The following is a 23,042-nucleotide window of genomic DNA, read 5'->3' on the forward strand; positions in this document are numbered from 1 at the left end:
CACTAATTAACACTCCAATAAGATTGATTTGGCCAGAGCTTCTATAGCAGATGAAAAAAACTAGAATAAGGTGGAGATAAAGGAGAGAGAAAAGGATGCAAAAAAAAGTACTGAACTAGCAACTTCAAAATGAGGCCTAATTAGCCACTCAATGCATCTTAAAAGTACTGCCCTACTCAGGAAGCATCAATCCTGGTGTATCCTGATCTATGGTCTCTTATCTGCTGAAAACGGAAGGTAAAATATCATCTCCATTCATTTATGTGAAAATTCTTCATGAGAAGAGATGGAATTAGTCTAGAGCAATGAGAATAACCAGAACCCCCTTTCCCTAATCTTCTTGAGAAGTCTGGGTAGAAGACAGAGGTGGAAACAGGTAAGGCAGAGAGAACTGATACCAAGAGATTACTAAGACATTGATTGCGAATGCTTGAGGGTCCCTGCATCTTGTCACAAATTTTGGCACCTTAAAGTTCAGTCTGGACGCCAAGAGATTGACATTCACAGTTCCCCACCATTGACAAATTTGCTTGAATACTTCTGGGTGGAGAGACCACTCTCCCACGGGAAGCCACTGGCAACTTAAAGGTCCGCCTCCTAATTGTCCACACCTGGTTTATGAACCGCTGAAATTAATGGAATTTTGTCTAATGCCTATCCCAAAAATCCTTTTACCTCCATCATGGCAGTTGAGATTTTTGTGCTTTCTTGGTGATAGGTATGGGCCACTGCAGTAGCATAGTCCAAATGGATTCTTATCGGCAACCGTCTAAGTATGTGCTACCAATGTAAAATGGCTAGATGAACTGTCCTGGACTCCAACACATTGATCAGAGAAGTCTCTACTGGCTGCTCCAAACTCCCTGGACCGTCAAATGATGGAAGACCGCTCCCCAGCCAAAAGGGGTGGAGATTGTGGTGAGCACTTGCCACTAAATGGGGCAAAAGGAACGACCAAGAAGTAACACGGGAGACATTAGCCATCAATTGAGAGACAGACTACAGCGAAATGTTAGATGGATAGGCCGATCCAGAAGAGGAAGAGGCTAGAAGAGTGCTCCGCAAAGTTCTTGACAGAAACAGAGAAAACAGAACTGCCTCGAACATTACCACTATCTTCCCTATGACTTTCATGCAAAACTGAAGAGAATGCTTGCCTGAACGTCTCAAGGCCTTGATGGAAAACTGAAGAGATAATCTCTTCTTCTTCTTCTCTTGAAGAAATGTTGATTCTTATACAGTGTTGAACACCATACCGAAAAATCGTAACCGCTGCGTTGGGACCAAAACAGACTTTGTCCTGTTATCCAACCAAATGGCTCCAGGGGCTGAAGAATGATCTGCAGACTTTCCAGAATCTGAGCAAAGGATGGCACTTTGGCACATGAAAATACGCATCCTAAGTATCTATCAATGAAAGATATTCCCAGGCTTCCATTGATGCGATCTCAGAACAAAGTGATTCCATCTAGAAGCGATGGTGCTGAACCCATTTGTTCAGATGCTTTAAATCTAAAATTGGCAGCACCGAACTATCCTTTTTGGGGATAACGAATAGGTTTTAATAAAACTATCTAAAGCACTCTGAAAAGGGAACTTGCCTGAAGCAGGGAAAATATGGCTTGGTCAAAATAGAGTTTAATGCTAGAAGACGTGGGAAGACCAGAACAAATGATCCTGAGGTAGCGTGGTGAACTTTACTCTGCAACCTGAAGAGATGACTTCCCTAACCTAAAGATCACAGATTGCACCAAGCCATGCCTACTGAAGAAAAAAAGGAGACTGCCACCCAACTGGGAGAAATTTCCAAGTGGGTCCGCCTGTCAAACATTGATCTTTCTGCTGCCTCTGGATCTGCTAGTGTGGATCTTTGCACCTTGGGTCTGACCTGACGACTCCTGTGCTGGAAACTAAGGAAAGGGAAGAACTGAAAGCTCCCTGCATCCAAAAGGGATGGCTGATCCTGGACTGAGGAAGCAGGGTTCTATTGATAACTGTAACTTCACAAATTATTATATCTAGTCTGGCTTCAAATAAGTGAGAGCATTGAAAGGCAGACCTGTTACTTATTTCTTAGAAACTATGTCCGCCCTCCATACTTAAAAGGTAGAGTATAAGGTGGATCGCCAATTACTTGCTGCCTGGGCAGAGCACTACTGCATCTAAAGATGCTGAATAGAAATTTCCCTGCCTGTGCAATCTGATCAGCAATTTCGAACAACTCCAAATTCTGAGAGTCGTTCAAAAAAGTTTGCCGCAAATGCTTAGCCTATATGCTTACTGCCTTGGAGACCCAAGTGGCAGTAAAAAGCTGGACAACGGACGAAGCCTTCCACCTAGAAAGCAGACCAAATGGCCATCAGGTCTGTTGGCAAGGACTATACACCAAGATGAGACTACGCTCCTGAAAGCATTTAACTGGGTGCTCCCAAGCCCTTTGCAAAACCTCTGAAAATTCTTCTTTGTTAGAAAAAGACCTAGCCACTTGCTTAGCCCTCCTAAAAAACCCATGTGAGCTGTTATTCCTAGAGAGGTGTCAATGGCCGACAACAAACTGTCTACTTTCTCCTTTAGTTTTACCACATGATATCGATCTAAAACAGACTCCAAACTAGAACTGGAATCTTAGTGCTGAGGAGAGAAAGGGTAAAGGGAACTTGGGTCCCTACCCTGTGCAGTAGACCAGCATAAGGAGAAATCCCAAGGTTGTTTGAACTGCATTTGAGACCGGTCAAACTGGTGTGGGGTGGCTGGAGGATCTGATTGACTTGCAACGGCAATTGGACCTTCTGAGGAGACAGCAATCAAAGCCAATCACTCCACAACTGTAATCACTGTCCCATATTCTCCTCCCATGTCATAGGGTTCCCCAGGGCGGCTGGCAGCAGATAAGCAGGAGAGGTACAAGCGGTATAATAGGACACAGAATGACGGATGGAAAATGTAGTATTACAAGTTATACACACATAGAAAGAAACAAGTGCAGGTTGCATTAATGGAAGAGCACGGTCCACTCTACACTCAAACAGTGCAAGAGATAGGAAAAAAAAGCAGGAAGACAGCCACCAGAGTCCACTAGACTCTAGACTAGACTAAAAAAAAACAAAAAAACACAAAAACTGTTAAAGTGTCTAATATCAGCCTTCACTCACTTCACAACAGCCTACCCCATCTAAGTTTCATAAATCTGTTACACTGAGAACCACAACAAGAAAGACGCTGAGGTATTTGTGCCCCACACCACTTAAAGTTCTGTGCCATAAGAAAGAGGCAGAGCCAGATGGGACAGACCTTGCCTCTAACTGACACTACTGGAAAATGAGGAGGCCTGATTTTGGCAGGAGAGGTATAGTCTCCTGGGAAACAGCCAATTATATTTAGATGCAATAAAAGTGTCAGTCTCCAGGTGGCAGCAGACTATCCCATGGTTCAGTGTTCCACAACGAGAAAAAAAAAAAGATTTGCTGGGAAAGACAGTAACTCTTGCCTCTGGAATTAGAGGAAATGTTCTAAACACTGAATTCATAAATCAAAAGCGAACCCCGTCCTTCAGCAGAACAGCTGTAGCAGGGCTACCTGAACTGCTGAGGGATACCCTAAGCTGAGAGGTCTCTTCTTGAGCCAAAAATACTGGCTCAAAGTTGAGGAACTGCACAGGAGACCTGCGACTCCAGCAAATCAAAATTGTTCATAGAGGTCTGAGCCACCTAGGACGAGACCAGAGACCTGATGTTCAGCTGAAATACACCCTACTGAGGGGTCTGAATTAGCTGGACAGACTCCCTGGTCTGTATGTGCAAAATCACCTACCAAGCAGTTTCCACAAAATGGTGACTCACCCAGGACAGTTGTCCGGGTGCCAACTGGATTGCATGTATGATCAGCCATACAACAGGACTCGCTTTAGTGATGGCTTGTTTAGAAAAAAAAAACAATGGTCAGAATAACGCATGTGTAACATGCCAAACTGACGGTCTCAGCTAGCCTGACAGACTCCTCTCGGAGGAGACATCTGCCTTGGGAAATGGTCAGGGTGCCCTCAGAAACTGTTACATGCTACCTTCAACCAAAGAGTCAGATGGTCTGAATCATGAAGATAACAGATACGAGTAATGACTGGTCTGCTACTGCAATAGACCCTGTGAGTGATCTTGCTTAGTTGAACCGGCTAAGGTAAGTGGAAAGAGCAAAGCCTGGACTCTTTCCATGCCTCATAATGCAACCCCTCTGGGAGAGAGAGATGTGATCCGACAGGTCAAAAACGGAAGAAGTGGTCCAACATGTAGTGAAGTCATGCAAAAAAAATATCCCTAAACGGGAGACAATAATATAGCTGCCATCAATGGCCTATATATGAGCAGAGTGTGCGATTGATGACAACGGTACCAGTACTGCCAGAAGTGTAAATCGCAATGGACTGAACCTCTGAAAAGCCTACACTTACCTACGGGTAACTAGGGCAGTCTGGCAAATTCAACCAAGGTTGCTTGGTCAGCATCCGCCATTGGCCGTGCAGATTTAGTCCAGTTGGTGAGTGGGACATTGGGCAGCGGTCATAGAACAGTCAAGAGTGGTAGCGGCCCTAAACATTAATTTCACAACAGCCATCAGGGTGTAGGATATAGAAGAGTTAAAGGCCAGGACTCCAAAAGAGGGAAAGAAACCACATCATACTCAGGCTGCAGGGGTCCCCATTACAGCAATCGGTAGAGGAAGAGGAAGGAACCAACAACGCAATATGCTAAGGCTTAGTCAGAGAGAAATCCAATCTTGCACGAGATGTAAGCATACTAGGTAACCAGGTTGTCTGGATAATCGAGAGTGCTCAATTGAACACTATGATTGGTCAGAGGGTGAGCTCATGCTGGCACCACTGATTGGTCAGTGGGCGGGACCCACCAGCTGCGCTGTTTGGCAGGGAGTACGTGCACACTAACCATACTGTTTGGCTAGCACACAGACACATTAGCTCCACTGATTAATCAGCGGGCGGCTCAACGTCTATGCTGATTGTTCAGTGTTCTCACACCTCAAGGCAATGTAACTGTAAAGAGTAATATAGCATGTGACTAGAGGAAGGCTGCTCCCAAATTTGATACTGTCAATATTGCCTGTGGCCTGAGCATGTACAAGCTACGAGATTAATACATCTAATGTAACAAACACACACACCACCATCATACAGGACCAGCCAAACACACCTTTAACGGCATGAAAAGGAGTCCTTCCCAACACACACTACACAGGCTTTAGGCAGGAAAGGGTTAATCATGTATAAAGGACTACAGAGAATTTTATACTGCAAGATAATCGTGAACTAATGTTGTTAAAATGCTCATTTCATGGTTACCTTGCCATGTAAACAGGGTGGCAATCACGCGATAAATGAGCAAAATGCTTGTTCATCAGGTGACATGATCTTTTGTGCATCAGAAAAAAATCATCATCATTCTCTGTGGTACATTGTCCTTTGCAAACAGAACTTGCACGGATGAGAAACATAGCAGCCTCTGCACACTGAGTGATCTAGTATACAGTATCAATATACCTAATTTGGACGTGTCCGTGTATCTGTGAGCAATGAGTCATCCACAGCCCCATGTTGCCGAGGCAACCATCCACAGACCCATGTTGCAGAGGCAACCATCCACAGCCCTATGTTGCCGAGGCAACACTGTGAGGCAATATTGAGGGAACACTGAGGCAACAGTGTGAGGCAACAGTGTGAGGCAACAGTGTGAGGCAACAGTGTGAGGCAACAGTGTGAGGCAACAGTGTGAGGCAACAGTGTGAGGCAACAGTGTGAGGCAATATGTTCCCGAGGCAACACTGTGAGGCAATATTGAGGGAACACTGAGGCAACATTGTGAGGCAACACTGAGGCAACATTGTGAGGCAACACTGAGGCAACACTGAGGCAACAGTGTGAGGCAACAGTGCGAGGCAACAGTGTGAGGCAACAGTGTGAGGCAATATGTTCCCGAGGCAACACTGTGAGGCAATATTGAGGGAACACTGAGGCAACAGTGTGAGGCAAGAGTGTGAGGCAACAGTGTGAGGCAACAGTGTGAGGCAACAGTGTGAGGCAACAGTGTGAGGCAACAGTGTGAGGCAACAGTGTGAGGCAACAGTGTGAGGCAACAGTGTGAGGCAACAGTGTGAGGCAACAGTGTGAGGCAACAGTGTGAGGCAACAGTGTGAGGCAACAGTGTGAGGCAACAGTGTGAGGCAACAGTGTGAGGCAACATGTTCCCGAGGCAACACTGAGGCAACAATGTGAGGCAACATTGCAAAGATGGATCAAATTGATTACGCTGCTGCACGTAGAGAAGCGAATCGCATACGGATGCGTAACCTGCATCTTAATGAAACAGAAGACAAACGAAATTGTTGAAGAACTGCTGATGCAGCCAGACAGAGGGCGGTCAGAGCAAGAGAAACAAATTAAGTAACTGAATCATGTAGAACATCTAATGCTGCACGACAACGAGCAACACGCAATGCACAAACTGAGACACAAATTTCACAAAGACGAGAACAAGATAGAATACGTGTCGCAAAAGCAAGAGGTACTCGACAACGGCGGCAAGTTACATTTGCTGCTAGAGGGATTCTTAATCAAATTGATGAGACACGTATTGAAGAGCACTATACTGGTGAGCTGACATTTCGATGTTAGTTCTGCCAATCTAAACATTTCAAAGACGGAATGGCTCAGGACAAAACATTCCCTTCCTGCTGCAAGAGAGGGCACATCCAATTACATCCCATTCTGATCTGGCATATATCCTGAGTCATATTGCAAAGGATTGTTAAAAATCCACTTGTGACTTTTAGGATCACTACTTCCAATAGGTGGCGCTGTGCTAGAGTTTGTCTCCTTTACTGGAGAGACAATTCAAATTCATGGACAAATTTACCACAGAACTGCCCCATTGCATCCTGCTGTGGGTAGTACTCCCAAGTTTGCGCAGATTTATATCTTGGACAGTGAAGAAGCATTAAGTACAAGAAGTAAAGCTAATAAGAATTGCCTCCCAGCACTGCTGTCATCTCTTGGAAAGAAAATGAAAGCAATTAACCCACTCGCAGAGCCTTCACAATGATGAGTGAATTTGAAAGAGAGGATTGCTAAATTAGAAAATCGCGATCCACTTGAAATAACAATGTCAATTATAAATGACTACAATGATGACCAGAGGCACTACAACGCACCAAGGTGCAATGAAGCAGCTATAATTTATCAAAATGCAATGGGTGAACCCCGATTTAATAGGAACATCAGAGTTCACCTGAAAAGTGAAAACCAAACACTTCAAATCAGCTTTCTTCCCGGAAAGAGTGATGCAATGACATATCCACTTCTATTCCCATAAGGGGACAGTGGATGGATAATAAACGTAACAACTCCAATTGCCCTAAGTGTGCAACATCAAGGAATTGGTGACATCTACCACTCATACCAGTAGATCAAGATTGACAGGAAAAAAAAAAAAATCACCCTGTTGCAGCAGGGCTGTGGAGTCGGAGTCGGAGTCGTGGAGTCGGAGTCGGAGTCGGAGTCGGAGCTCATTTTGGTGGAGTCGGAGTCGGAGTCGGAGTCGGTATAAAATGCACCGACTCCGACTCCTAAAATATATAATAAATTGGGGACAGGAGTGCAATGCAGAATGTGCTGAATATTTTACTAAATAACAACATTTAGTATAATGCTTATATTTAAGTGAAAAATTTATTGTAGTACAATGTGAACATCAGACATTTAATTGTTTTTATGATACAATAATCAAGATATTTGGATAGAACATAAAATATTTATTGGAATACAACTTTAGAACACAAAAAAACTAATAAATTGTAAATATGTAATATATATAATATATATATACAGTGTATATACACACACACAAGATATATATGTAATCTACTGTATATTACATAGTGTATTACATATTTACAATTTATTACAGTTTTTTGTGTTCTAAAGTTGTATTCCAATAAATATATTTTATGTTCTATCCAAATATCTTGATTATTGTATCATAAAAATTATTAAATGTCTGATGTTCACATACACATATTCATGTACTACAATAAATTTTTCACCTAACTATAAGCAATATATGTAGGAGTCGGAGTCGGAGCCGGAGTCGGAGTCGGAGCCGGAGTCGGAGTCGGTGCAAGAGAATTTGAGGAGTCGGAGTCGGAGTCGAAGGTTTGGCTTACCGACTCCACAGCCCTGTGTTGCAGTACTATGCATACAGGCTTGCCAGTCGTGACAAGTTCAATCCCTTTTTAAATGCTGGGAAGTTGACGCAACAATTTATTGTTGACAGTTACGTCAAAATTGAATCTGAAAGGATCGAATATATAAAACAAAATCAAAAGGCATTACGTGTCAACAATTTTGCCGGCGTTATGGATCACATCCATAATGCTGCGTTAAACCAAGGGCTAAAAGCTGGAACACCAGTAATTTTACCATCCAGTTTAATTGGAAGCCCAAGAGCTATGCAGCAAAATTACCAAGATGCCATGACAATTGTCCGAAAATTCGGAAAGCCAGATCTTTTTGTTACGATGACCTTTAACCCAAAGTGGAAAGAAATTATTGAAAACTTAGAACCAGGCAAAGGCCAGAGGTCAGACCAGATTTGGTTGCACGAGTATTTATATCAAACTCCAAGCTGTGCTTAACGACATTTTGAAAAAGCACTTTTTTGGCCATGTCGGTGCCTATGTGCATGTTATAGAATTTCAAAAGCGTGGACTACCACACGCTCACATGCTCTTAATCCTCAGAGAGGAAGATAAACCGAGGGACATAAAAAGAATTGACGAATTGGTCTCTGCTGAAATCCAAAATGAGACAGCAAATCCAAAACTACATGAAGCAGTGATTAAGCACATGCTTCATGACCCATGTGACGAGGATTAATCGGGTGCTATATGCATGACAGATGGTCAATGCGCAAAAAAATTTCCAAAGAGACAGAGACAAACCCTAATGTTGATGGTTACCCACAGTACCGTCGACGCAATACGAATAGCGCTATCGAAAAAAGAAGCATTAATAGCACCATTCCCTCTCTTTTTCTTACACAAGGTAAGAGTGGCAGGACATGTACACCAGGTATTTATGTTTGCTCTTAGTCTGCACATACCCAGTCTGGTGCGTGGTTACACCCCATTACGAGTCAGTCTGATGCATGGTTACACCCCAATGCGTGGTTCGTAATGCCACCGCGCACCCGAAGGGCACGCAATCATTCGTATAATTTACTTTGGTGTGCCTGTGTAAACAGGCAGTCAAACAACTGCCAATCTGTAAAAGTTTACAGATCGTCGTATTTTACCACCAGGCAGTCAGTGTAAACAGACAAGTTTTATTACACTAATCAGTATAGCTAGTGGACTCATAAGCCATTGATTGGCGTCAAGTTGCCATAACAACCATCAACACCTCGTGGTCTGATCATAAGGGGGCTGGAGTAGGTCAGATGGAGTGAAAGAGGGTGCTCTTCTCACTCATTGTCATTTAAATGCAGTGGTTGCTATTAACTATGGTATCTAAAGGGTTGAACGCCCAGCAATAACAGCCATTGCACCAGGCTGTGCACTTATAACTTACAGTTGACACCCACTGCTGATGGTGGGAATGCTGTTCCTGTGCCGATTTCTTCAACACGATCTGGTGCATCACCACACTTAGGGAGAACATTTTGCCCGCTGTACCGTACATGTATGGCAGATGTTGGGAATGGGTTATACAAGCACAGCTCAAATTTTGCTCAGAAACTCACATGTTTAGTTGGCTGTAGATTTACAATCACTAGTTTCCCGCCCTTACGTTTAGTCAACAGAGGAAGATTCCCACTGGGTTTAATTTGGAGAGATGTTCCAAGAGTGATGGCCAGATCTGCATTCCTTGAAATAAAAAGAAAAACCAATATGACTTAATTATCGTATACAATGATTATTAAAACAAAATTAGCATTTACTCTAGATACCTGCAGGCTTCATCTGCAAGATTAAGATCTTTATCCGGCAGAGCATCCTCCCAGTCAAGTATTGTATCTATCAGTTTTCCCCTGAAAAACAATGATCTTCATACTCAAACAAGAGGAAACAAATTTAAGTCAAACAATGAATGGTCACTTTTTTATATTTACATGTTATGTACGTGTGCTTATAAGTTGATGTCTTATAACTTATATTTGTTACAGGCAATGTATGAAAACCCGGCATTCTCTAGAATACTTAGGTAATGTATACAATCCCTGTCATTTTCAGGCAAGCTAAGAAATATCCGCGTTGTTCTATACTTTCCCTATGCATTACATAAAACGTCTAGGTATTATAAAGAATGACAAGAACTGCTCAGGCAAAGTCTGATATAATGCCCAGATTGGAAAAGTTAGCCATTACATAAAATGTCTAGGTGCCCAGATTGGAAAAGTTATCCATTACATAAAATGTCTAGGTATTATAAAGAATGACAAAAACTGTTCAGGCAAAGTCTGTATAATGCCCAGATTGGAAAAGTTAGCCATTACATAAAATAAGGCATTTGTTAGTTTGGCACTTATGCGGGCGTCACACGAGACGATCTATCGTGCAATCTATCGTGCGATGTGTCGTCGGGGGTCACGGTTTTCGTGACGCACATCCAACATCGTTCACGACGTTGTCTCATGTGACACCTACGTGCGTCTCCAAATCGGTTATAAATCGTGGATTGTGTACTCGTCGCTCATTTTTAAAAAATTGTTTAAATCTTATTTGAGCAGGTTGTTCATCGTTCCCGGGGCAGCACACGTTGCTCCGTTTGACACCCCGGGAACGATGAACACAGCTTACCTGCGTCCCGCGGCACCCGCCGGCTATGCGGAAGAAAGGAGGTGGGCGGGATGTTTACGTCCCACTCATCTCCGCTTCTATTGGCCGGCGGCTGTGTGATGTCGCTATGACGCCGAACGTCCCTCCCCCTTCAGGAAGAGGATGTTCGCCGCCCACAGCGAGGTCGCTCAGCAGGTAAGTACGTGTGACGGCGGTTTAATGACTTTGTGCGACACGGGCAGCGATTTGCCCGTGACGCACAAACGATGGGGGCGGGTACGATCGCTCGTGCAATCGCACGATAGATCGTACCGTGTAAAGCCCGCATTAGTCTTGCACATACACCAAGTCTGCTGCTACGGCACAGCAAGCACACTACTTCATTTCAGAAAGCATACAGGGTGGTCCGTCCAAAAGTAGTAGGTGGATGGGCAGCAGATGTGTGAAACAGCCAGTTTCACAGATCTGCTGCTGCCTGCTCTGTCCATCTACTTTTGGACGGACCACCCCTGTTGTATTCTACACTCCGCCTGTTTGTCATTTAGGTATTCTATAGAATGACTAGGAAATGTATGAACATCTGATGTATTTCATAATTTGACGACCCATTTTTGGCATTGTATATATTGCCTAGGTATTCTATAGAATGCCTGTTTTTACATATTGCCGGTAACATATATAATATATTTTACTGTGCTGTCAAAACACATGGGGTTATGCAATTTGTGCTTTATGATATCATGTGGCCAAAGGGTTAAAAACTAATCATCCATGCTCCTACACGTTCAAACTGCTTTTCCATTCACATACCAGTCTAATGCTGGGTTTACACAGCACAATTCCATCAATAACTGATGGTCCGCTATATAAAAGTTCACGCTAGTCATTTACTGGCCTTCTCACAAAGGCCGTCAAATATGTGCACAGATACAATTGTTCTCTGCCCATAAACTCTCATTATTGGTAGCAACTGAAAGGGGATTAGTCACCACCAAAAGGCATTTTAAATGGGCTATAAGTCTCTATAACAATTATACTAGCACTGTATATGATATGGTACAGTGGCTGAGAAAGTAACGTAATTTATATGTAAAGGAGGAGGCTTCAGCACACCTTTGGCAAGGTCAATTGTTTGGTACACTGTTAGGCTATGTTCACACTGGGCGTTTTTGCAGCTTTTTAGCTACGGATTTGCCTTGGTTTTATGTAAATCTCTGCTAATAAAATGCTGCTTTTTACAGCAAAGTCTATGAGATTTCTGAAATCATGCACACACACACAAACACGTCAAGATTTATGTGAAATACCTCCGGTTTTGCTGCGTTCTGAAAAGAATGAGCATGTCAATTCTGTTCAGCACTTTTGCTATGGTTTTGACCCTAGTGACAGGTGCACTCGCAGATACCCTGCGAGTCCACTTGTCACTAGATACCCGGAATTGATCCAGGGTATCTGCCCAGCACTTAAATGGTGCTGGGGATAGGGGGATTGGAGCAGGCGCGGTATATTTACCGAATCCCGCGGCTGTACCTCCCGAGGCTGCTCCCCTTCCCCGCTCATTCCATATTCACTGCTTTCATTTGTGATTGGTTGCAGTCAGACACGCCCCCAGCATCTGACTGCAACCAATCACAGGCCCGGTCTGCGGGTCTATACAGAGAATGAGTGAGCTTCATATTCAGCGGGGACCTCACTCAGACTATTCCTGGTCACAGGTATCGCCAGCTGTGACCGGGAATCACCTGAGTGAAGTGACCGCTGATCGTGCGGCTCATTCATTCTCTGGAGCTCACAGCAGGCAGTCCGGTTCTATGGCTGCTCGCTGCAATCTTCAGATGTAGCAGAGCTGAATCGCTGTGGGACCTCGTGTGGACTACATTGGACCTGCAGGGGTGATTATGGGGTTAATAAAGTGGTGAAATATTTGTAATTTTATCTCAAATAAAGGATTTTTTCAGTATTTGTGTTTATTTCTTTTCACTTGTTACAGATTGGTAATGGGGGGTGTGTCTCATATATGCCTGCCATTACCAATCTAGGGCTTAGTCACTGCTATGAGCTGCGATTAACCCTTTATTACCCCGATTGCCAACGCACCAGTGCAATTTGGGAAGACCCAGGTAAAGGGCTTGGATTGTCACATCTAATTGATGCGACAATCCTGGGCGGCTACAGGCTGATATTTTTAGGCTGGGTCGCTCCAGCCTGAGACTTCCAGCCCCCAGCTGTAGGCTTTATCTTGGCTGGGTATCAATATTGAGGGGGACCGCAGGCTATTTTTTTTTTTTTTAAATTATCTATTTAAATAATTAAAAAACAGCATGGTGTCCCTCTTATTTTGATACCCAGCCAAAATAAGCACAGCTGAGGGCTGCAGCATGTAGCCGTGGGCTTTATCTATGCTGGGTAGCAAAATATGGAGGGACCCTACGTCCTTTATTTATTTTTTACTGTACAATAGCTCCGCAGACTCCAGTGGGGGGGGATGGGGGGGGAAGCACTGAATATGCATGAGGCTAATGAGCGGCATTGGAAGTAGGAGGGGCCGCGGGAGCAGGTACAGATGATCCTAAAATGTATGGGCTCTTTCCAGGTTAGTGGGCGTGACCAGCTGGGTTAGTGAGCTTGGCCACGTTTTCTCCCTTCCACTACAATCATGCTTCGCCCCCCTGCCCCCATGTGAAAGGGGCTTGTTGAAGACATCATACCTGGAAGGAGCCCATACACTCTAGCATCTACAGGAGACTGGTAAGTATAGCGCGCTTGCTTTACTTTTTTTTATTTTACTACCAGAGTGCCGGATCCAGGTCAATACCGTCCCGGAACAGCACTTGGGTACTCTTGAACCCTTGCAGGTCTTGATATTACAGAAAAAAACGCTGTAAAAACGGCACAAAAACCGCACCAAAACTGCAGATGACTCCCAGGAGACATCCTGCCACAAGGTCAGGTTTTGGTCAGGAAAAAAAACACTGCAAAAACGTCCTGTGTGAACATAGGCTTATGCTTCCTTATTTGCATAATGGGGCCATTTCCCCCACTTTCCATAGTGAGCACTGTCTGAGTTGCCGTTGGCATGTATGCGGATGTGCATATACACTGTGACCAGGCCCGTTCTTCCTATCTCCTTTCTTCTGATGTCGCTCGCTACACTACTACACTAGTTAGTGCAGCAATCCGTGTCAGAAGAAAGAGACGAGGAGAATGTGCGTCACACTGAGTGAGCACACAGCAGTGCACACGCCAGCAGCATTCAGATAATACTTTCTCTAGGAAGCAAACACTGTTAGTAAGTAGTAGTGGAATGGCCTCATTATGTAAATGAGGATGCGTAATGGTGGACCAAACATCAAAGCCTCCGGATTTCAATATGAACTAGACATTTTCTCAGGCACTGAAATGGTATAAAGCGGATGACATAGAAAAGGAGGAGCTGATCAAATAACATTTATGTGGAAAAATTTCCAGTAACACTAGCTTTTCATTCTTTGAAATTCCTGGTGTTTGTATACATATGAGTCCAGAGGGCGGATCAGTTATTAACAAGTCTTCTTTATATGACTGCACACAGAGGTGACCATCAATTCCATAGTAGGCCTGTTCACCAGACCCCTATATATACACACACACACACACACACACACACACACTAATATATATATATATATATATATATATATATGTAGGAGAATTGGGATCCAGCAAAAGGATGAAATTTCACCAGAATTATAAAAAACTTCTTCTTTATTGATCCATTATGCCATATATTGAGTATTGTGTGCAATTTTGGGCGCCGGTGCTGAAGAAAGACATTACTGAACTTGAAAGGGTTCAGAGGCGGGCTACTAAAATAATAAATGGAATGGGTGCATTACAATACACGGAAAGGTTATCAAAATTAGGTCTATTTACTCTAGAAAAGAGAAGACTTAGGGGAGACCTAATAAATATGTACAAATATATCAGAGGGCCATATAGAGATCTCTCCCATGATCTGTTTGTACCAAGGACTATGACAAGAACAAGGGGGCATTCTTTTCGATTGGAGGAAAGAAAATTCCTACATCAGCATAGAAGAGGGTTCTTCACGGTAAGAGCAGTGAGGCTCTGGAACTCTCTTCCTGAGGAAGTGGTGATGGCCAACTCACTGAATGAATTTAAGAGAGGAATGGATGCATTTCTTGTTAGCAAAAGTATAGAAGGTTATAAATAGCATAATCTTACAGGTAGATAGAAGAGCGACCAAGATTATTAGAGGAATGGGTGGGCTGCAATACCAAGACAGGTTATTAAACTTGGGGTTAGTTAGTTAGGAAAAACAAAGGCTTAGGGGGATCTAATCACAATGTATAAATATATGAGGGGACAGTACAGAGACCTTTCCAAAGATCTCTTTACACCTAGGCCTGCGACTGGAACACGGGGGCATCCGCTACGTCTTGAGGAAAGAATGTTTAATCATAATCACAGATGAGGATTCTTTACTGTACGAGCAGTGAGACTATGGAGCTCTCTGCCGTATGATGTTGTATTGAGGGATTCACAAGTAAAATTTAAGCAGAGCCTGATCGCATTAATTGAAAAATATAATATTACCAGTTATGTATATTGGATTTTATGACAGGGTGTTGATCCAGGGAACTAGTCTGATTGCCGTATGTGGAGTCAGGAAGGAATTTTTTTCCCCATTGGAGCTTATTTGACACATTGGGGTTTTTTTGCCTTCCTCTGGATCAACATGTTAGGCTACGGGTTGAACTAGATGGACTTAGAGTCTCCCTTCAACCTTAAAAACTATGAAACTATGAAACTATATAAAAGTATGAGGAACTCCAATCAAATAATAGCACTCCAGCAACGGACTACATGTTTCAGCACTATGTGCCTTCTTCACGGTCTTACTTAAACTGAGCTCCAATACTCTTAAGGCCGCTTTACACACTGCGATATCGATACCGATATCGCTAGTGTGGGTACCCGCCCCCATCTGTTGTGCGACACGGGCAAAATCGCTGCCCGTGGCGCACAACATCGCCCAGAGCCGTCACACATACTTACCTGCCTAGCGACGTCCCTGTGACCGGCGAACCGCCTCCTTTCTAAGGGGGCGGTTCGTTCAGTGTCACAGCGACGTCACAGCAGCGTCACTGAACCGCCGCCCAATAGCAGCGGAGGGGCGGAGATTAGCGGGACGTAACATCCCGCCCACCACCTTCCTTCTGCAAAGCGGCCGGAAGGCAGGTAAGGTGAGCTTTCTCGTTCCTGCGGCGTCACACGGAGCGATGTGTGCTGCCGCAGGAACGAGGAACAACTTCGTTACTGCTGCAGTACCGATATTTGAGAATGGACCCTCATGTCACCGATGAGCGTTTTTGCACGTTTTTGCGACGATGCAAAATCGCTCATGGGTGTCACACGCAACGGCATCGCTAATGCGGCCGGATGTGCGTCACCAATTCCGTGACCCCAACGACAATGCATTAGCGATGTCGTAGTGTGTAAAGCCCCTTTTAGTCTATTTGACTATACTATACTATAATATAAAATATATTATATATATATATATATATATATATATATATAATATATACATTATATATACATACACACATATACACACACACCAGGGGTTTCAATGACTACAATACAAGTTATACTGAATCTTTCCAACAACACTATAGGTGCTCTTTAAAAAAAACACTGCATCGAATGCCCAGGAGCTATCTCAATTCTCATGGTCTGCCTGACTTTTCTTACTTTCCAGCCTGTAGTATGGCTGCCGTTGTGCAATAGAATGCCTGTCCTGAAGTGAAAGCTTGCCTCTTTGTTATTCTGGCACGCAGTTTGCTTCTCTGCTCCCGCTTTCCTATGATCATTCTCAGTATGAATCACACCAGACTACAAGTGGTGGACAGTAAAGTAGACAGAAGTGAGCCATCCAGTGGCCGGTAGTTTGGAGACCTTTTACAATAAAGTAATTTGCAGATTGCCTATTCAGCACATTGTCCATTTAAACTGAATCATTTCTGCAGCTTCAAATTAACATTTTACCTGCAAGCTCTTAGGCCTCTTACTTTGGGAACATCACACAGTCTACCAGTAGCTTTCAAACCCATGGTTCCAACAACATAATCTCGAATATATTGTCTGTAAAAAAAAGAAAACGTATAGCAAAAGAAAAAATGGTAAAAACAAGTGTACAACAATACATAATGACTTCATTAACTACGACTTCCAGAAGTAGAGTTCTGTCCAGCTTCTATCTAGCGTGGAGCTATACCGCAACATGTACCGAAGATTTGTTACATGGATTTTACATCAGTTGCACAGATGAAAAGTCTGTCACAACATTTTTGTGTAGTAATATACGCTGACATGTGGGACAAAAGTTGCAGCCCACTAAGGAAACGTTATTGGACTTATTGTAAAATGTCTAACTCGTGTCCAGTCTCCTTGGAGCGTATATCATCTTCTTATTCATCTAATATAAGAGGCAGAATTTTCCACAATTTTTGGGCACGTACAGGGTTTTGGAAAACAATACTAGTCCTTTTGTAGAATCTGCTTTACCTATACTACTGGTACAATACAGCATGAACTGCAATATGCCCACTCCAAGCATATTAATCTCTGTATTAAAAGCATTCCGTTGTAAGATTGGTTTACTTTCTTTCCTTTATTTCTGCAGGCCATATGGTAATGCTAACATTTGTCTCTTTAACTCCAATACAATGTTTTTATTATCCCACTGTATTGATGGCTTATATTGTGTAAACAACAAATTTAATGTTTTTTTAAGATAAAAGAAAAATTGAGATTGAGAAATTCCTAAAAATATCAGTCCTACATGCAATCAGCAATTTTTTTAGATTCTGCATCTGGAAAGCCCAAGAATAAAAAGCTGTCGATTGCTAATCTATCCTCATCCTTTAAAGGGAACCAATCACCAGGATTTTCGAATATAAGCTAAAGCCAGTGCTATACTGGCACTATCAGGCTGCTTCTCTACATACCTGTAGTGGTCAGCTCGGATGTTTAGGTTTTGAAATCCAAGAAAGTAAAGTTTATAAATTTATCAGCTTCTTGACTGACAGCAGCTAAGGATCAGATAATATCTGGGGGAAGTATGCATGTTAGCCCCTCACCCTGTTAGAATTAGTATAAGTATTAGACAAATCAATGTAACTTTTCTTTCCAGGACCTGTGGTGAGGTCATATATCCATGTGACCAGAAGGGGCGAGGGCCTCAGCCAATAGGAGAATGTTGCTTCCTGATATCAGCGCTGTTGGCTGAGGCCCCGTCCCTTCTTGTCACATGGGTATTACCTCACACAGGTCCTGGAAGAGAAAAGTTACATTGATTTTATCATACGTATGCTAATTCTAACAGGAGGAGGGGATAACTATGTATTCCCTCAGATATTATCTGCTCCTCAGCTGCTGTCACTCAAGCAGCTGCCAATTTTATAAAACTTTACTTTCTTGGATTTCAAAACCTACACATCAGAGCTGACCACTAAAGGTATGTAGAGAATCAGCCTGATAGTGCCAGTACAGCACTGGCTTTAGGTTACGCACGAAAATCCTGATGATTGCTTCCCTTTAAAGTTTTAGTGTTTAGATTTTCATAAAGCGGCGCTCACATCAGTGGTACTTTGCTGCAGGGCCAGATCTGTTGAAGATACACTCCAGCTCAATTCACCTCCAATGGAATCGCGGCAAGATGCGGCCACTTATGACGCACGCACAAGTGCATGTGACTGCATCCCGCCGCGACTCTATTGGAAATTATCCGAACCGAATCACATCTGCAACGGATAACCGCTGATGTGAACAGCGCGCTAGTGTGCATATCCTTTACTATTGACCTGCTAAACTTTATAGTGAACTTCCACAACCAATAAGGGTAGTTGTCTATGAGATAACAACAGAAATTTCTCATATTACGTTATGCTGGTGAAAATATGAATGCCTAGATATTTCAATGTTGGCTAGCATATAAGTGGAATATTGCTTCAGTCTTGTCCACCGGCAATTTTAGACTGACTGAATATCAGAAAGTGAGTCTTCCTATAAAAGCTCATTCTTGGTGACTTCCGAGTGCATACTAATTCTTGCTTTGGGCGTCACATGCAAGAAAGAACATAATTGTGGGGCCTAATCCAATTGTTTCAAAAATGATAAGAACTCCTATCTGACATTGCCAAGACTTTGGTAGGTTCCAATGAGTGGACCACTCAAGCAATAAATTGTCGATTTAGACTTGGAGAAGATACAGTCATAGCCAAAAGTGTTGGCACCTCTGAAATTGTTCCAGTAAATGAAGTATTATTCTCTAAAACTTACTACAATTACACGTTTTGTTCTGCATGTTTATTTCCTTTGTGTGTATTAGAACAAAACAAAACCACAAAAAAAACCAAAGCAGGCAAATTGGACATAATTTCACACAAACCTCCAAAAATGGGTCAGCCACAATTGTTGGCACCCTCAACTTAATCTTTGTTTGCACACCCTTTGGAATAAATAACAGCAATAACTTGCTTCCTATAACCAACAAGCTTCTTACACCTCTAAACTGAAGTTTTGGACCACTCTTCTTTTGCAAACTGTTCCAGGTCTCTCATATTTGAAGGCGCCTTCGCCAAACAGCAATTTTAAGATCTATCCACAGGTGTTCAATGGGATTTAGATCCGGACTCATTGCTGGTGTGAAGCCCCACAAGTGCAGTGTCGGTGCATTACCTTCAGGGACTCCACTCAGCTGGATCTTGTCACAGGTAGGAGATCTTCTTTTAGGATTGTCGTGACGCCACTCTCAGAATTGCGGTCAGTGGGGACCGCCACTGCAGGTTAAGGGATGCCTGGGGCTGATGGTGGGTGCAGCCAGTTGTAATAGCCTCCTGAGAGTGAGGCAAGCCCCAGGGCCCTGTGTAGGTGTGTAGAACCACAAGGCGCAGAATAACTCCACACAAGCAGAATGTCTTTCAGGGGTTTTACTCACAGAAGGTGGCAGGGTGAGTAACCCGGGCGTAGCTGGGATGAACCAGGCTGGAACCAGGTGTCCTTCAGGCTGACTGATGAGGGTGGCTACCGACTCGCCTTCCTTAGCCCTTCTGTGGTTTGTGGTAACCCCGACTTTTAGTCCCTATGGGGGTCACCCAGGGAAGTTGCTGGTGCCTCTCTCCCCTTCGTTTTGGCCCGTTTGCTTGTAGCCTGGACCAGGACACTCCGGCAGCTTGCCTCCTGTGAACTATGGGCCCTAACTGTGGCTACGTGGCTGCGGACTCTGTAGTGTGGTCTTGGGGGTGTGAAGTGCCCCCTCAAGCAGGTTTGGCAAAGGAAAGGTGAATCTATCCCTGCACTGGGACCTGCTACCCGTTTGGGCCTGGTAACTCCCTGGCAGTCTCCTTACTTCCCACTCCGTTGCTCTCTCTTTAGCTGTGTGTGGATTTCGGGTAGCACTACTAGGTGACCGTTCTCCCCCGTCGGTAGTCACTGCGCGGACGCTGTTAGACTGTCACAGCTCCAGGGTCTGCTCCTCACGTCTGCTTTCCCTGAGCTGCACACTAAACCGGCTCACTGTTCCCTCCTCTCCTGTTCTTGCCTACGTCACCTAGCAACCAGGCTCTCTACCACACCCCTTGAGTGGAGATGGAGGCTTCGCACCGGCTTCGCCCCCTCCTGGGATCCCCAGGGGTCCTCCCAAAGGTACATGTGTGAGACCTGATCACTATGCGCCTGTGTAGTCACACCTCGGTCAGCCTTCTGGATTACCTGTTTGTACTGTCCCCAGCATGGGTGCAGTACTCAGTGGTGCCTGACCAGGTCAGGGGCGCCACATTGGCTGTAGAAACATGTTGGGTGCGCTCGTCCGCTGGCCTAGCTATTTTGTGAAAGGTTGCACAGACCGGGGCTCATCCCACTGAATGCTCACACTCCTTCCCTGTGAGCAAAACACTGCTCAGACAACAGAGAGTGAGTGAACCACACATTGGTAAGACTTTATTGGTTCACCAAATTCAGAAAAATATGAATAAGCATAACTGCTCTGATACATAAAGAAATGAAAAATACAATTAGCCATATGAAAAATGGAAAAATTGAAATGTGACATTGCATGACTACTAAGGATTATTTGAAAAAAAGAGATATTTAGCTAATGTATTGATCAATTCATTACTGCCCGATTATATGCGGTTAAAACCTGAAGTGGTTATCGGGCAGTAATGAATTGATCAATACATTAGCTAAATATCTCTATTTTTTCAAATAATCCTTCGTAGTCATGCAATGTCATATTTCAATTTTTCCATTTTTCATATGGCTAATTGTATTTTTCATTTCTTTATGCATCATAGAGCAGTTATGCTTATTCATATTTTTCTGAATTTGGTGTGCAGCTTTCCCTTTATATAAATTGTGTATTTTTTAGCTAGCACCCTGTTCACATTTACAATGGTGTTTCAGCAGTCTTTCTGATTGTTTATTGGTTCACCAACAGGAAAAAACATTTTTTACATTCCCAGCAAGATCACCAGATGGGACAGGCAACATAGTCTCACCCATCTGCTGGTCCGCCAGGAATTAGAGTCTGCATGACTTTGGGGCTTCCAGGGCCAACTATCCCAGCCCAGCAGCACCCCACTTTTGGCGGGCACAGGCTGAGAAGAGAGAGTGGCAAGCGTAGGAAGCAGTTCTTTGAACCTTCAGCTGGAACAGTGGATCCTAAGCTGAAATCCAGTAGAATATCCAAAGTGACGCAGTTCTGTGTTTCGCCAGTCAGAACACAAGTTCCTCGGTTAAGATGATGTAGAATCCTTCTGTCTGGTGACAGGAATGTGGCCGTTTTATAGCTCCGTTCTCAATTTAGGGTATAGTGTCTTACAGGATTGGTTAGAAATGGCTGCTCTCTCATTGGTTTTAAGTTCAATCCGACTGCATAATTTTCCTCTGAACTATGCAGTTAGAGTTATAGACAATAAGGCTATGATCAGTCTGGGAAGAGACAGCGATTAACTTTTCTTGATTTAACAAACAATAGGTCTGGTCTAATTAAGAACAGTTCATCTCCCATAAGTGGCCAAACAATAATTAATCATCACACTAGCTACTTCAGAACTCTCCAGCACTTTGTTTTCATCCATTTCTAGATGCTTCTTGATGTATGTTGGGGGTCATTATCCTCCTAGAACAGAGTTCCGCAACTCCAGTCCTCAAGGCCCACCAACAGTGCATGTTTTTAGGATTTCCTTAGCATTGCATGGGTGTTGGAATGATCACCTGTGCAGGTGATTAAATTATCACCTGTGCAATACTAAGGAAACCCTGAAAACATGCACTGTTGGTGGGCCTTGAGGACTGGAGTTTGGGACCTCTGTCCTAGAAGACCCATGATCTAAGAAGCAAACCAGCTTTTTGACAATGAGCACTACATTGCCATCTAAAATCCTTCAGTAATCTTCAGATTTCATGATGTCTTGCACACACTCAAGGCACTCCGTGCCAGAAGAACAACAGCAAAACATCTTTGAACGTCCACCATATTTGGCTGTAGGTAATGTGTTCTTTTCTTTGTAAGCGTCATTCCGTTCTGGGTAAACAGTAAACGAAGTGCTTTACCAAAAGCTCTCTGTCCACAAGACTCTTTCCCAGAAGGATTTTGGCTTACTCACATATATTTTGACAAACTACAGTTGAGCTTTTTATGTTTCTGAGTCAGCAGTAAAGTCCTCCTAGGTCTCCTGCTATAGTGTTTCATTTCATTCAAATGTAGAAGGACAGTTCATTCTGAGACTGATGCCCCTGAGCCTGCAGGACAGCTTGAGTTTCTTTGGAACTTGATTGGGGCTGCTTGCCACCATATGGACTATCCGGAGTTGCAATCTTTCATCAAATTTTCTCTGCCATCCATCTCTAAGGAAACTAGCTACAGTGCCATAAGTTGTAAACTTCTTGATTATGTTGCACCCCATGGACATAAATATTTCTGGTGATTGACTTGTAACCTTGAGATTGTTGATATTTTTCAAAAATATTGATTCTCAAGTCCTCAGACAGTTCTTTTCTCTGAGAACTTGAGAAATGCTCACTAATACAGATTTAGCCAAAATTTGTGGATAACATTTAAAAGGAAAAAGTCGTTTATGAACACAGAAAAAGTCATAAATCTTTGAGTTCACCTCTTTAAAACCTGGGAACAA

At 43.4% G+C, this 23,042-nt stretch overlaps 1 protein-coding gene across 1 annotated transcript in view; it reads right to left on the reverse strand.

Annotated features, from left to right (window-relative positions):
- Positions 1–23,042, reverse strand: part of SIRT6 (sirtuin 6) — an 86,794-nt gene that overhangs the window by 19,113 nt on the left and 44,639 nt on the right. The window contains exons 5-7 of the mRNA XM_075337862.1: positions 16,891–16,986; positions 10,011–10,091; positions 9,804–9,927 (exon numbers count right to left, since the gene is read on the reverse strand). Of these exons, the coding sequence (XP_075193977.1) occupies positions 9,804–9,927; positions 10,011–10,091; positions 16,891–16,986 (301 nt within the window). The remainder of the gene's footprint in view (positions 1–9,803; positions 9,928–10,010; positions 10,092–16,890; positions 16,987–23,042) is intronic.

The sequence above is a fragment of the Anomaloglossus baeobatrachus genome, chromosome 1, assembly GCF_048569485.1.
Source record: "Anomaloglossus baeobatrachus isolate aAnoBae1 chromosome 1, aAnoBae1.hap1, whole genome shotgun sequence".
NCBI lineage: Eukaryota > Metazoa > Chordata > Amphibia > Anura > Aromobatidae > Anomaloglossus > Anomaloglossus baeobatrachus.